We start from the raw sequence: 14,033 nt of genomic DNA on the forward strand, positions 1-14,033 counted from the left end.
CCTGTACAACTGCAGAAGGACCTCTTTGCTCCTATACTCAACTCCTCTTGTTATGAAGGCCAACATTCCATTGGCTTTCTTCACTGCCTGCTGTACCTGCATGTTTCCTTTCAGTGACTGATGCACTAGGACACCCAGATCTCGTTGTACGTCCCCTGTTCCTAACTTGACACCATTCAGATAATACTCTGCCTTCCTGTCCTTACCACCAAAGTGGATAACCTCACACTTATCCACATTAAACTGCATCTGCCATGCATCCGCCCACTCACACAACCTGTCCAAGTCACCCTGCAACCTCGTAGCATCTTCCTCACAGTTCACACTGCCACCCAGCTTTGTGTCATCTGCAAATTTGCTAATTACGTGTGTTATTCGGACTGAAGGTAAGGAACTTGAATTATCACCCACACGGTCATTTGGAGAACGTGCAAACTCTGCAGGAGTAGGCCATTCGGCCCTTCGAGCCTGCACCGCCATTCAATATGATCATGGCTGATCACCCGTGCCTCTAGCGCTGTGAGGCAGCAGCTCTACCAGCTGCGATACTGTGGAGAGAAACACTTCATACTTTGGGCTGATGATCTTGCATCAGAACTGCCATCATTGACCTGAAACATTGCTCTGCTGAGGCGTTCCCAGAATATTCCGTTTCAGACCAAGTTCTGCTGTCACGAAACTCTTTGCAGTCTATATAACTAAAACCCTCGTTTGTTTGTTTGTTCGTTCCTGAACTGCAGCCAATAGCGCGACAATTTTAGGCCCACCTTCCTCACCGTCGTCCCTTTGGTGCTAATGGAAGAAGTCTCAATGAAATTGGTGTTATGTTTTTAAAGTTATTCACATTTTGAAGTTTAAATCTATCTCCTAGGGAGGGAGAGGGGTGGAGGGAGAGGGAGAGGAGGATAAGGGGGTTGAGGGAAGGGGGAGAGGAGAGTGAGAGAGGAGAGGGAAAGGAGGGGAAGGGGGAGAGGGGGAGGTGAGAAGGGGAGAGGGGAGTGGGGAGAGGGGAGAGTGGGAGAGGGAGAGTGGGAGGGGAGAGTGGGAGGGGAGAGTGGGAGGGGAGAGGGGAAGGGGAGAGGGGAAGGGGAGAGGGGAAGGGGAGAGGGGAAGGGGAGAGGGGAAGGGGAGAGGGGAAGGGGAGAGGGGAAGGGGAGAGGGGAAGGGGAGAGGGGAGAGGGGAAGGGGAGAGGGGATGGGGAGAGGGGAGGAGAGGGGAGAGTGGGAGGGGAGAGGGGAAGGGGAGAGGAGGAGGGGAGAGGGGAAGGGGAGAGGGGGGAGGGGGAGGGGAGAGTGGGAGGGGAGAGTGGGAGGGGAGAGGGGGAGGGGAGAGTGGGGAGGGAGAGGGGAGAGTGGGAGGGGAGAGTGGGAGGGGAGAGGGGGAGGGGAGTGAGAGAGGGGAGGAGGGGGGAGGGGAGAGTGGGAGGGGAGAGGGGAGGGGAGAGTGGGAGAGTGGGAGGGGAGAGTGGGGAGGGAGAGGGGAGAGTGGGAGGGGGAGAGTGGGAGGGGAGAGGGGGAGGGGAGAGTGGGAGGGGAGAGGGGGAGGGGAGAGGGGAGAGTGGGAGAGGGAGAGTGGGAGGGGAGAGTGGGAGGGGAGAGTGGGAGGGGAGAGGGGAGAGGGGAAGGGAGAGTGGGAGGGGAGAGTGGGAGGGGAGAGTGGGCAGGGGAGAGGGGAGAGGGGGAGGGGAGAGGGGATGAGTGGGAGGGGAGAGGGGAGAGGGGGAGGGGAGAGGGGAGAGGGGAAGGGGAGAGTGGAGGGGAGAGTGGGAGGGGAAGGGGGAGAGGGGGAGGGGAGAGGGGAGAGTGGGAGGGGAGAGTGGGAGGGGAGAAGGGGAGAGTGGGAGGGAGAGGGGAGAGTGGGAGGGGAGAGGGGAAGGGGAGAGTGGGAGGGGAGAGGGGAAGGGGAGAGTGGGAAGGGAGAGGGGAAGGGGAGAGTGGGAGGGGAGAGGGGAAGGGGAGAGGGGAAGGGGAGAGGGGAGAGGGGGAGAGGGGGAGAGGGAGAGAGTGGGAGAGAGTGGGAGAGGGGAGAAAGGGAGAGTGGGAGGGGAGAGGGGAAGGGGAGAGTGAGAAGGGAGAGGGGGAGGGGAGAGTGGGAGGGGAGGAGGGGAGAGTGGGAGGGGGAGAGGGGAGAGGGGAGGAGGGGAAGGGGAGACGAGAGAGGGGAGAGGTAGAGGGGGCTGGGGGAGAGAGGAAGGGGGGGAGAGGGTGCTGCACCCAATACAGAAGAGGTTTGGGCCCAACGTGTCACCTAAACTCAGAATGGACTCCCAGAAACGAAACGGAAATAAATGAAGCACACTTTGGTGTCTACAGTGGCAGGTTATTTCTGTTTTGAGAAGTTAGGGTATGATAAGATAAATGCCCTCTAGGAGGACACAGCTTCAGATTAAAAGGACATAGAAACATAGAAAATAGGTGCAGGAGTAGGCCATTCGGCCCTTCGAGCCTGTACGCACCGCCATTCAATATGATCATGGCTGATCATCCAGCTCAGTATCCCGTACCTGCCTTCTGTCCATACCCCCTGATCCCTTTAGCCACAAGGGCCACATCTAACTCCCTCTTAAATATAGCCAATGAACTGGCCTCAACTACCTTCTGTGGCAGAGAATTCCACAGATTCACCACTCTCTGTGTGAAGAAATGTTTTCTCATCTCGGTCCTAAAAGACTTCCCCCGTATCCTTAAGCTGTGACCCCTGGTTCTGGACTCCCCCAACATCGGGAACAATCTTCCCGCATCTAGCCTCTCCAACCCCTTAAGAATTTTATATGTTTCTATAAGATCCCCCCTCAGTCTTCTAAATTCCAGCGAGTACAAGCCCAGTCTATCCAGTCTTTCTTCATATGAAAGTCCTGCCATCCCAGGGATCAATCTGGTGAACCTTCTCTGTACTCCCTCTAAGGCAAGAACGTCTTTCCTCAGATTAGGAGACCAAAACTGCGCCCAATACTCCAGGTGCGGTCTCACCAAGGCCCTGTACAACTGCAGCAGAACCTCCCTGCTCCTAAACTCAAATCCTCTCGCTATGAATGCTAACATACCATTCGCTTTCTTCACTGCCTGCTGCACCTGCACGCTTGCTTTAGAAAGGGGATGAGGAGGAATTTCTTTATTCAGAGGGCGGTGAATCTGTGGAATTCATTGCCTCAGACGGCCGTTGACAACAAGTCAGTGGATATTTTTAAGGCAGAGATTGGCAGATTCTTGATTAGTGCGGGTGTCGGGGGTTATGGGGAGAAGGCAGGAGAATGGGGTTGAGAGGGAAAGATGGATCAGCCATGATTGAATGGTGGGGTAGAGTTGATGGGCCGAAATGCTGAAAAAATATTTTGGAATAATTCTGCTCCTCTAACTTATGAACGGGTTATCTGATCACTATGTGAAAGTAGGAACTGCAGATGCTAGTTTAAATCGAAGACAGACACAAAATGCTGGAGTAACTCAGCAGGTCAGGCAGCATCTCTGGAGAAAAGGAATAGGTGACGTTTGGGGTCGAGACTTCTCTTCAGACTGAAGATTTAGATTTAGAGATACAGCGCAGAAACAGGCCCTTCGGCCCACCGGGTCCGCGCCGCCCAGCGATCCCCGCACACTAACACTATCCTACACCCACTGGGGACAATTTTTTTTACATTTGCCCAGCCAATTAACCTACACAACCGCACGTCTTTGGAGTGTGGGAGGAAACCGAAGATCTCTGAGAAAACCCACGCAGGTCACGGGGAGAACGTACAAACTCCGTACAGACGGCGCCCGTAGTCAGGATCGAACCCGAGTCTCCGGCGCTGCATTCGCTGTAAGGCGGCAACTCTACCGCTGCGCCACCGTGCCGCCTGAAGAAGGGTCTTGACCCGAAAGGTCACCTATTCATTTTTCTCCAGAGATGCTGCCGGGCCCACTGAGTTACCCGAGCTATTTGTGTTCATCTAGTCTGGTCTAGTCTAGAGATACAGCACGGAAATGGGCCCTTCGGCCCACCCGAGTCCGCGCCGACCAGCGATCCCCGTACATTAACACTACCCGACACACACACACACACTAGGGACAATTTACACTTATACCAAGCAAAATGGAGTGTGGGAGGAAACCGAAGATCTCTGTGAAAATCCACGCAGGTCACGGGGAGAACGTGCAAACCCTTAGTCGGGATCAAACACGGGTCTCTGGCGCTGCAAGGCAGCAACAATAGACAATAGGTGCAGGAGGAGGCCATTCGGCCCTTCGAGCCTGTACGCACCGCCATTCAATGTGATCATGGCTGATCATTCTCAATCAGCACCCCGTTCCTGCCTTCTCCCCATACCCCCTGACTCCGCTATCCTTAAGAGCTCTATCCAGCTCTCTCTCGAATGCATTCAGAGAATTGGCCTCCACTGCCTTCCGAGGCAGAGAATTCCAGAGATTCACAACTCTCTGACTGAAAAAGTTTTTCCTCATCTCAGTTCTAAATGGGCGACCCCTTATTCTTAAACTGTGTGTGGCCCCCTGGTTCTGGACTCCCCCAACGTTGGGAACATGTTTCCTGCCTCGTAGTCGGGATCGAACACGGGTCTCTGGCGCTGCAAGGCAGCAACTCTACCGCTGTGCTACCCATCGCCGGCCTCTCACCAATAAAGTATCTCATCAATAATTATGCTATGAACTGCACAGTTAAATACAGACGTACCTTTGCTCTTCTGATGCACAGGTTGCAATCGAATTTGATTTCCCTTGCATTGGATTTCACATTTACTTAAGGCGTCATCAGCATCTTCTCCCGTCTTAAATGCAACTAAGGCAGACCTGACCACAATAAAAGGAGAATTATTGACAGCCCACAACACCGTGCCAATCTGTGTAGAGCATTTCCCATCAGTCTCATTCCCTTGCTCATCCAAGTGGCCCTGCAAATTATTTGCCTTCACGTCCGGAGCTAATTCTATTTTAGAAAATTGTTGAAGCGTAAGACCGCACGTGCCGGAAATGCGAGAAAAAAAAAGCAGAAAATGTTAAAGGAAACACTCGGCGGATCGGGCAGCATCCGTGGAAGGAGAACCAGTCAATGTATACGATCTGAGGTATTTATTCACAGAATGCTGGAGTAACTCAGCGGGTCAGGCAGCATCTCAGGAGAGAAGGAATGGGCGACGTTTCGGGTCGAGACCCTTCTTCAGACTGATGTCAGGGGGGGGCGGGACAAAGGAAGGATATAGGTGGAGACAGGAAGATAGAGGGAGAACTGGGAAGGGGGAGGGGAAGAGAGGGACAGAGGAACTATCTAAAGTTGGAGAAGTCGATGTTCATACCGCTGGGCTGCAAACTGCCCAGGCGAAATATGAGGTGCTGTTCCTCCAATTTCCGGTGGGCCTCACTATGGCACTGGAGGAGGCCCATGACAGAAAGGTCAGACTGGGAGTGGGAGGGGGAGTTGAAGTGCTGAGCCACTGGGAGGTCAGTTTGGTTAACGCGGACCGAGCGCAGGTGTTGAGCGAAGCGCTCGCCGAGCCTGCGTTTGGTTTTGCCGATGTAAATAAGTTGACATCTGGAGCAGCTGATGCAATAGATGAGGCTGGAGGAGGTGCAGGTGAACCTCTGTCTCATCTGGAAAGACTGTTTGGGTCCTTGGATGGAGTTGAGGGGGGAGGTAAAGGGACAGGTGTTGCATCTCGTGCGGTTGCAGGGGAAAGTGCCCGGGGATGGGGTGGTTTGGGTGGGGAAGGGACGAGTGGACCAGGGAGTTACGGAGGGAACGGTCTCTGCGGAACGCAGAGAGGGGAGGGGATTGGAAGATGTGGCCAGTGGTGGGGTCCCGTTGTAGGTGTAGAATAGTGTTAATGTGCGGAGAACGCCGGTTGGTCTGGTCTCGGTGGGCCGAAGGGCCTGTTTCCACACTGTATCTCTAAACTAAACTAAACACGGGCACTGCGATACCTTTCATTAGGGGTCAGTCCTATGGTAGGTGGGCAGGATAGGTGCTAATACCTGACGTGGTGGGCGATCTGTGACTCCACCTGATGTTAGCCACTGTTCGGGAAGTCATCCCAGTAATGGAGGTGTAGAAACTGGGTGATCTTTGTAGTGCTTTGAGATGGCACTAGGGGTTGCCAACTTTCTCACTCCCAAACAAGGGACAAACTGTGACGTCACCGCCCCACGTGCTCCCGCTCCACCAATGGCGGCTGCCCGGGCCGGGTGGCGGGTTGCTAGGCAACTTCCGTTAGGCGGCGCGCGGGCTTCCGGGCCTACAGCGCCCCCCGAGCCTACAGTGTCCGGGCCTACAGTGTCCCCGGGGCCTACAGTGTCTGGGCCTACAGTGTCCGGGCCTACAGCACCCCGCGGGCCTAATACGGGACAAGGGCAGTCTTGTACGGGACAAACCAATTTAGCCCAATATACGGGATGTCCCGGCTAATACGGGATAGTTGGCAACCCTCGGTGGCACCTTAAACAATGACGTACAGCTGGACCTGCAGTTGGTTGAAAAAGCCGATATTTCGGACAGGGCACAGCAGATCACAATTTGTGGATTACACACCTCTTGCAGTTTTTCTGATTCTCCTGTATCCAAACACCGGTAACTTGCTCCAACCGTTTCTTAAGGTTCTTGGCAGATATTTCACTTGGAAGACTTTTAATGCAGAGCGTTCCGCGATCACCTTCTGCAATGCAAATAAATCTGCTTGAATTCCTGGCGGCAGGGGTGAGGGGGTTGGTTCAATGGACAATAGGTGCAGGAGGAGACCATTCGGCCCTTCGAGCCTGTACGCACCGCCATTCAATGTGATCATGGCTGATCATTCTCAATCAGTACCCCGTTCCTGCCCTCTCCCCATACCCTCTGACTCCGCTATCCTTAAGAGCTCTATCTAGCTCTCTCTTGAATGCATTCAGAGAATTGGCCTCCACTGCCTTCTGAGGCAGAGAATTCCAGAGGGATAGACAATAGACGCAGGAGTAGGCCATTTGAGCCAGCACCGCCATTCAATGTGATCATGGCTGATCATTCTCAATCAGTACCCCGTTCCTGCCTTCTCCCCATACCCCCTGACTCCGCTATCCTTAAGGAAGTACAAACTTAGAGACTGGTTTGCTCCAAACCTAAGATAGACACAAAAAGCTGGAGCAACTCAGCTGGACAGGCAGCATCTCTGGATAGAAGGAACGGGTGACGTTTGGGGTCACCAGATCACGTTTCGACCCGAAACGTCATCCAATACAATACGATATCCTTTATTGTCATGATCCTTGCATCGCAGAGGATCTGACATGGACAACACACATTGCCGCACTGGTGGGTAAGGCTAAGCAGCGCCTTTACCACCTTAGACAACTGAGGAAATTCAGAGTGTCGCTGAGGATCCTTCATTGCTTCTACTCTGGGGCTGTAGAGAGCATCTTGTCCGGCAACATTACAGTCTGGTTTGGGAACAGCTCTGCCCAGGACAGGATGGCCCTGCAGAGAGTAGTGCGTTCAGCAGAACACACCGTGGGAACTACACTCGCCCCCCTGCAGGACCTATACATCAGGAGGTGCAGATCCAGAGCAAGCAAGATTATGAGGGACCCCTGCCACCCCAGTAACGGACTGTTCCAGATGCTACGATCAGGCAAATGCCTCCGCTGTCACGCTGTGAAAACGGAGAGGATGAGACGGAGCTTCTTCCCACAGGCCATCAGGACTGTCAACTTTTATAACCCCAGAGACTAAATTTTTGTCGACACTTTTTGTGCTATGTTTAGTAACTTATTAACTTTATTTATATGCTGTAACTGTAATTCTTTTTGTGCACAACCCGCAGGCATTGCCACTTTCATTTCACTGCACATCGAGTATGTGTATGTGACAAATAAATTTGACTTGACTTGACTTGACAAATAAATTTGACTTGAAATTTGGCAAGTACAACGAGATTTTGATTGTCGCTTCTATATCGATGCTATCAAGTCAAATATTAAATAAATCACGGCGAACATGTAAACAACAGGGGGGGGGGGGGTGGAAAGGAAAAGAAAAGGGGGGAACAAGGTAAAGTGCAAAAAAAAAGGTTCATCCAGGGGTCAGTTGTGCCAGATGATCCTAGTGGCCGAGACAGATCATGGCGGGCTCTCAGCAGTTCCGATCCAGAGCAGCTATAGCTTTAGGGTGGCGGCACGGTGGCGCAGCGGTAGAGTTGCCGCCTTACAGCGAATGCAGCGCCGGAGACGCAGGTTCGATCCCGACTACGGGCGCCGTCTGTACGGAGTTTGTACGTACTCCCCGTGACCTGCGTGGGTTTTCTCCGAGATCTTCGGTTTCCTCCCACACTCCAAAGACACGCAGGTGTGTAGGTTAATTGGCTGGGCAAATGTGTAAATCGTCCCTAGTGTGTGTGTGTAGGATAGTGTTAGTGTGCGGGGATCGCTGGGCGGCACGGACCCGGTGGGCCGAAGGGCCTGTTTCCACGCTGTATCTCTAAATCTAAAAATCTAGGGATGAAGCTGTTCCATAGTCTGGAGGTGCGGGCGTAGAAGGCTTTGTAACGGCCTGCCAGATGGGAGTGGTTCAAACAGAGGGTGGCATGGGTGTGTGGTGTCCCGTTCCTCTGCATTAAAGTTTGACAAGCAAGTCAACGCTGTGGTAAAAGCCAGCTTCTTCCAACTTCGTACCATAGCTAAAATCAAACCTTTCCTCCAATTCGACGACACTGAAAAAATCATTCACGCTTTCATTTCCTCCCGCCTAGACTACTGCAACTCCCTGTACACTGGGATCAGCCAATCATCCCTGTCCCGCCTGCAACTGGTCCAAAACGCCGCAGCGAGACTCCTGACGGGCGCCCGTATAAGGGACCACATCACCCCGATTCTGGCCTCTCTCCACTGGCTCCCAGTACGGTACAGAATCAACATCAAGCTCCTCCTATTCACATACAAAGCCCTAAATGGACATCCCACCCCCCCCCCCCTCCCATATCAAAAATCTTCTAACCCCCCTCTCTAACTCCAGGTCCCTCAGGTCGGCCGACTTGGGGCTACTCACTATCCCGCGGTCTAGGCTTAAGCTCAGGGGTGACCGCGCTTTTGCGGTTGCAGCTCCTAGACTGTGGAACAGCATCCCTCTCCCCATCAGAACTGCCCCCTCCATCCACTCCTTTAAGTCCAGGCTCAAAACCTACTTCTACTCCCTAGCGTTTGAGGCCCATTGAGGAGGTGCTGTGAACTGTTTATGTATGTGCTGTTATGTTTGTGTGCTACTGTATGTTTCATTTTTTTCTCCTTAGTACCTAAACAGATGTACAGCACTTTGGTCAACGTGGGTTGTTTTTAAATGTGCTATACAAATAAAATTGACTTGACTTGACTTGACTCGACTTCTCTCCAGAGATGCTGCCTGTCCCGCTGAGTTACCCCAGCTTCTAGTGTCTATCTTCAGTTTAAACCAGCATCTGCTGTTCTTTCCTACGCATTGCTCCAAACCTTCTCCTCGTAACCAGGCCACAGCAGGAGGCACAATGGCTCAGCTAGGCCGCGGGACTTTACATCGCTGGTGCGGCTCGGCCGCGGGACTTTACATCGCTGGTGCGGCTCGGCCGCGGGACTTTACATCGCTGGTGCGGCTCGGCCGCGGGGCTTAGCAGCGCACGGTACGGCCGCGGGGCCTTCCATCGCCCGGCTCGGTCACGGGACGTTTCAGCACCCGGTACGGCTCGGCCGCGGGGCCTTCCATCACCTGGCTCGGCCACGGGACGTTTCAGCGCCCGGTGCGGCTCGGCCGCGGGGACTTCCATCCCCTTGCGGGGACTGTGCGGGTCGGTCGGGGACGAGCTGCCTGTCCGTGGGCGTGAGGAAGAGAGTGGATGTTTTGTTGCCTCCATCACAGCGAGGGGGTGTTTGGAGTCACTGTGATGGATGTTTGTGTTGGGGTCATGTGTTTTGTGTACTTTTTTTTTTGTGTGACTGCAATGTAATTTCGTTCGGTACCTCGGTACCGAATGACAAATAAAGCTCTGTATTGAGCCACCGAGACCTGGGTTCATCACCAACCTCGTGCCATCTACGTGAGCTCTATGTAGAGATGGGCAACAAACAATTGATGGCGGCCTTCCATCACAGTGAGGAGGGACTGGAGGAGACTCACTGTGATGGATGTTTGGTGTTAGTTTATGATTGTGTGTGTTATTGCATTTTTATTGATTATTCTAATTGGTCTTATTGTTGAACTGCGGGTAATTTTTCATTCCACTGCACATTTATGTGGATGTGACAAATAAATGACTATTGAAATAAATGACTATTGGGATACACAAAGGAATCATCCCTCACAAGGCTACCAAGTGGAAGACAGATAAAGAGTTTTTGTCCGGGTAAAGTCGTCATGGGACAATGAATAACAGCTGGAAATTGGAGGACAGTACAGATCAGCCAAGACACCGGGAATGCCAGTGGGAGAGTCTAGGACCAGAGGGCACAGCCTCAGAATGAAAGGACGTTCCTTTAGGAAGGAGATGAGGAGGAATTTCTTCAGTCAGAGTGTGGTGGATCTGTGGAATTCTTTGTCACAGAAGGCTGTGGAGGCCACAAGTCAATTGATATTTTTAAGGCAGAGATGGATAGATTTTTGATTAGTATGGGCATCCGGGGTTATGGAGAGAAGGCAGGAGAATGGGGTCAGGAAGGAGAGATAGATCAGCCGTGATTGAGTGGCGGAGTAGACTTGATGGGCCAAATGGCCTAATTCTGCTCCTATTACTTTGATACAAAGCTGGGTGGTAGTGATCCAAAGCTGGGTGGCAGTGTGAACTGTGAGAAAGATGCTACGAGGTTGCAGGGTGACTTGGACAGGTTGTGTGAGTGGGCGGATGCATGGCAGATGCAGTTTAATATGGATAAGTGTGAGGTTATCCACTTTGGTGGTAAGAATAGGAAGGCAGATTATTATCTGAATGGTGTCAAGTTAGGAAAAGGGGACGTACAACGAGATCTGGGTGTCCTAGTACATCAGTCACTGAAGGGAAGCATGCAGTAAAGAAAGCCAATGGAATGTTGGCCTTCATAACAAGAGGAGTTGAGTATAGGAGCAAAGAGGTCATTCTGCAGTTGTACAGGGCCCTAGTGAGACCGCACCTGGAGTACTGTGTGCAGTTTTGGTCTCCAAATTTGAGGAAGGATATTCTTGCTGTTGAGGGCGTGCAGCGTAGGTTTACTAGGTTAATTCCCGGAATGGCGGGACTGTCGTATGTTGAAAGACTGGAGCAACTAGGCTTGTATACACTGGAATTTAGAAGGATGAGAGGGGATCTTATTGAAACATATAAGATTATTAAGGGGTTGGACACGTTAGAGGCAGGAAACATGTTCCCAATGTTGGGGGAGTCCAGAACCAGGGGCCACAGTTTAAGAATAAGGGGTAGACCATTTAGAACGGAGATGTAAATATAAATATAAAATATAAATAAAGAACGTCAGTCAGAGTTGTGAATCTAGTGGAACTCTCTGCCTCAGAAGGCAGTGGAGGCCAATTCTCTGAATGCATTCGAGAGCTATATTTCATAAATTCCATATATTTCAGATACAGCGCGGAAACAGGCCTTTTCGGCCCACCAAGTCCGCGCCGCCCAGCGATCCCCGCACATTAACACTATCCTACACCCACTAGGGACAATTTTTACATTTACCCAGTCAATTAACCTACATACCTGTACGTCTTTGGAGTGTGGGAGGAAACCGAAGATCTCGGAGAAAACCCACGCAGGATCTAATCAAGAACGAAGTCAGTGATGGGCAAGGGCATGGCAAATGGAATTTAATATGGAAAAAAGGTGATGTCAATCATTTTAGTACAGAAGAATAGTAATGTAGAGTTTCCTATGACAACAACCACATTTTTAAAAGTGATTCTAATAGACCGAGCATTATTTTATTGGTGCCAGGAAGAGGTGATGCCCTGAGCAAAGCATTTAAAAATCAAACTGCGGATATCGGTAATTACCCGTCAGAGCACCTAGTTTCTCCACTTTGTTCAGCTTTACTGCCTGCCCAAAGATTTTGCGTGTGTCCAGTTCAAATGCCTTGTTCAGATCCTCTTTACAGCACAGTTCAACGTAAGCAGAGCATCTGAAAGAGATACACAGGTCCATGAGAAAAGCACAAAAGTAGGCGTAAGCCATTTGAACCTACCCTTTAAGCCTTCTCCATCATTCAAAACATCTAAATACCATGTAGAAAAATAACCGCAGATGCTGGTACAAATCAAAGGTATCACAAAATGCTGGAGTAACTCAGCGGGTCAGGCAGCATCTCTGGAGAGAAGGAATGGGTGACGTTTCGGGTCGAGACCCTTCTTCAGACTGATCGACCCTTCCCTAGACTAAATACCATGATACCTCGAGTCTAGGATTTTTTTTTTTAGATTTAGAGATACAGCGCGGAAACAGGCCCTTCGGCCCACCGAGTCCGCGCCGCCCAGCGATCCCCGCACATTAATACTATCCTACACGCACTAGGGACAATTTTTACATTTACCCAGTCAATTAAGTAGTTGAGGCCAGTTCATTGGCTATATTCAAGAGGGAGTTAGATGTGGCCCTTTTTGCTAAAGGGATCAGGGGGTATGGAGAGAAGGCAGGTACAGGTTACTGAGCTGGATGATCAGCCATGATCATATTGAATGGCGGTGCAGGCTCGAAGGGCCGAATGGCCTACTCCAGCACCTATTTTCTATGTTTCTATGTTTCTATTAACCTACATGCCTGTACGTCTTTGGAGTGTGGGAGGAAACCGAAGATCTCGGAGTAAACCCACGCAGGTCACGGGGAGAACGTGCAAACTCCGTACAGACGGCGCCCGTAGTCGGGATCGAACCCGAGTCTCCGGCGCTGCATTCGCTGTAAGGCAGCAACTCTACCGCTGCGCCACCGTGCCGCCCATTAATTTCCTTCCTAACTATATATTCTGTGACTTGGCCTTCGCTGCTTTCTCTGAGTGAAAAACGACTCTCTTCTCTGCTTTAAATGTCTTTCCCCTGCATCCTGACACTGCGACTCCCTTGTTCTATACTCCACAGCCAGAGGACCCACCCTCCCAATATCTATTCTCTCAAGCCCTGACAGAATTCTGTAGGTCCCCCCTCTCTTTATTCCAAACTCGAGTGAGTAAAGACTTAGTCAACCCAACCACTCCTCATAACGCAGTCCTGCCATCCCAGGAATCCATCTTGGCGTCACGGTGGTAGAGTTGTTGTCTTCTAGCCGATGCAGCCCCGGGTTCGATCCTGACTACGGGCGTTGTCTGTACGGTGTTTGTACGTTCTCCCCGTGACCTGCGTGGGTTTTCTCCGAGATCTTCGGTTTCCTCCCACACTCCAAAGACGTGCAGGTTTGTAGGTTAATTGGCTGGGCAAATGTTAAAATTGTCCCTAGTTTGTGTGTAGGATAGTGTTAGTGTGCGGGGATCGCTGGTCGGTGCGGAGCCAGTGGGCCGAAAGGGCCTGTTTCGGCGCTGTATCTCCAAACTAAACTAAACTCTTGCTACAGAACAAGGGGTCACAGTTTAAGGATAAGGGGGAAGTCTTTTAGGACCGAGATGAGAACGTTTTTTTTCACACAGAGAGTTGTGAATCTGTGGAATTCTCTGCCTCAGAAGGCAGTGGCGGCCAATTCTCTGAATGCATTCAAGAGAGAGCTGGATAGAGCTCTTAAGGATAGCGGAGTCAGAGGGTATGGGGAGAGGGCAGGAACGGGGTACTGATTGAGAATGATCAGCCATGATCACATTGAATGGCGGTGCTGGCTCGAAGGGCCGAATGGCCTCCTCCTGCACCTATTGTCTATTGTCACACAGAGAGTGGTGAATCTGTGGAATTCTCTGCCACAGAAGGTAGTTGAGGCCAGTTCATTGGCTAAATTTAAGAGGGAGTTAGATGTGGCCCTTGTGGCTAAAGGGATCAGGGGGTATGGAGAGAAGGCAGGTACGGGATACTGAGTTGGATGATCAGCCATGATCATATTGAATGGCGGTGCGTACAGGCTCGAAGGGCCGAATGGCCTCCTCCTGCACCTATTTTCTATGATTCT

General features: G+C 51.6%; 1 protein-coding gene across 4 annotated transcripts in view; it reads right to left on the reverse strand.

The window, feature by feature from the left end:
• The window catches only part of LOC144609546 (uncharacterized), an 84,786-nt gene that overhangs the window by 20,143 nt on the left and 50,610 nt on the right, over positions 1-14,033 (reverse strand). For all 4 annotated transcript variants that reach the window (XM_078428057.1, XM_078428056.1, XM_078428058.1 and 1 more), the window contains 3 exons: positions 11,951-12,075; positions 6,518-6,641; positions 4,670-4,785 (listed from right to left, as the gene is read on the reverse strand). In XM_078428057.1, coding sequence (XP_078284183.1) covers positions 4,670-4,785; positions 6,518-6,641; positions 11,951-12,075 — 365 coding nt within the window. The remainder of the gene's footprint in view (positions 1-4,669; positions 4,786-6,517; positions 6,642-11,950; positions 12,076-14,033) is intronic.

This window comes from Rhinoraja longicauda, chromosome 34 (assembly GCF_053455715.1).
Source record: "Rhinoraja longicauda isolate Sanriku21f chromosome 34, sRhiLon1.1, whole genome shotgun sequence".
Taxonomy (NCBI): Eukaryota; Metazoa; Chordata; class Chondrichthyes; order Rajiformes; family Arhynchobatidae; genus Rhinoraja; species Rhinoraja longicauda.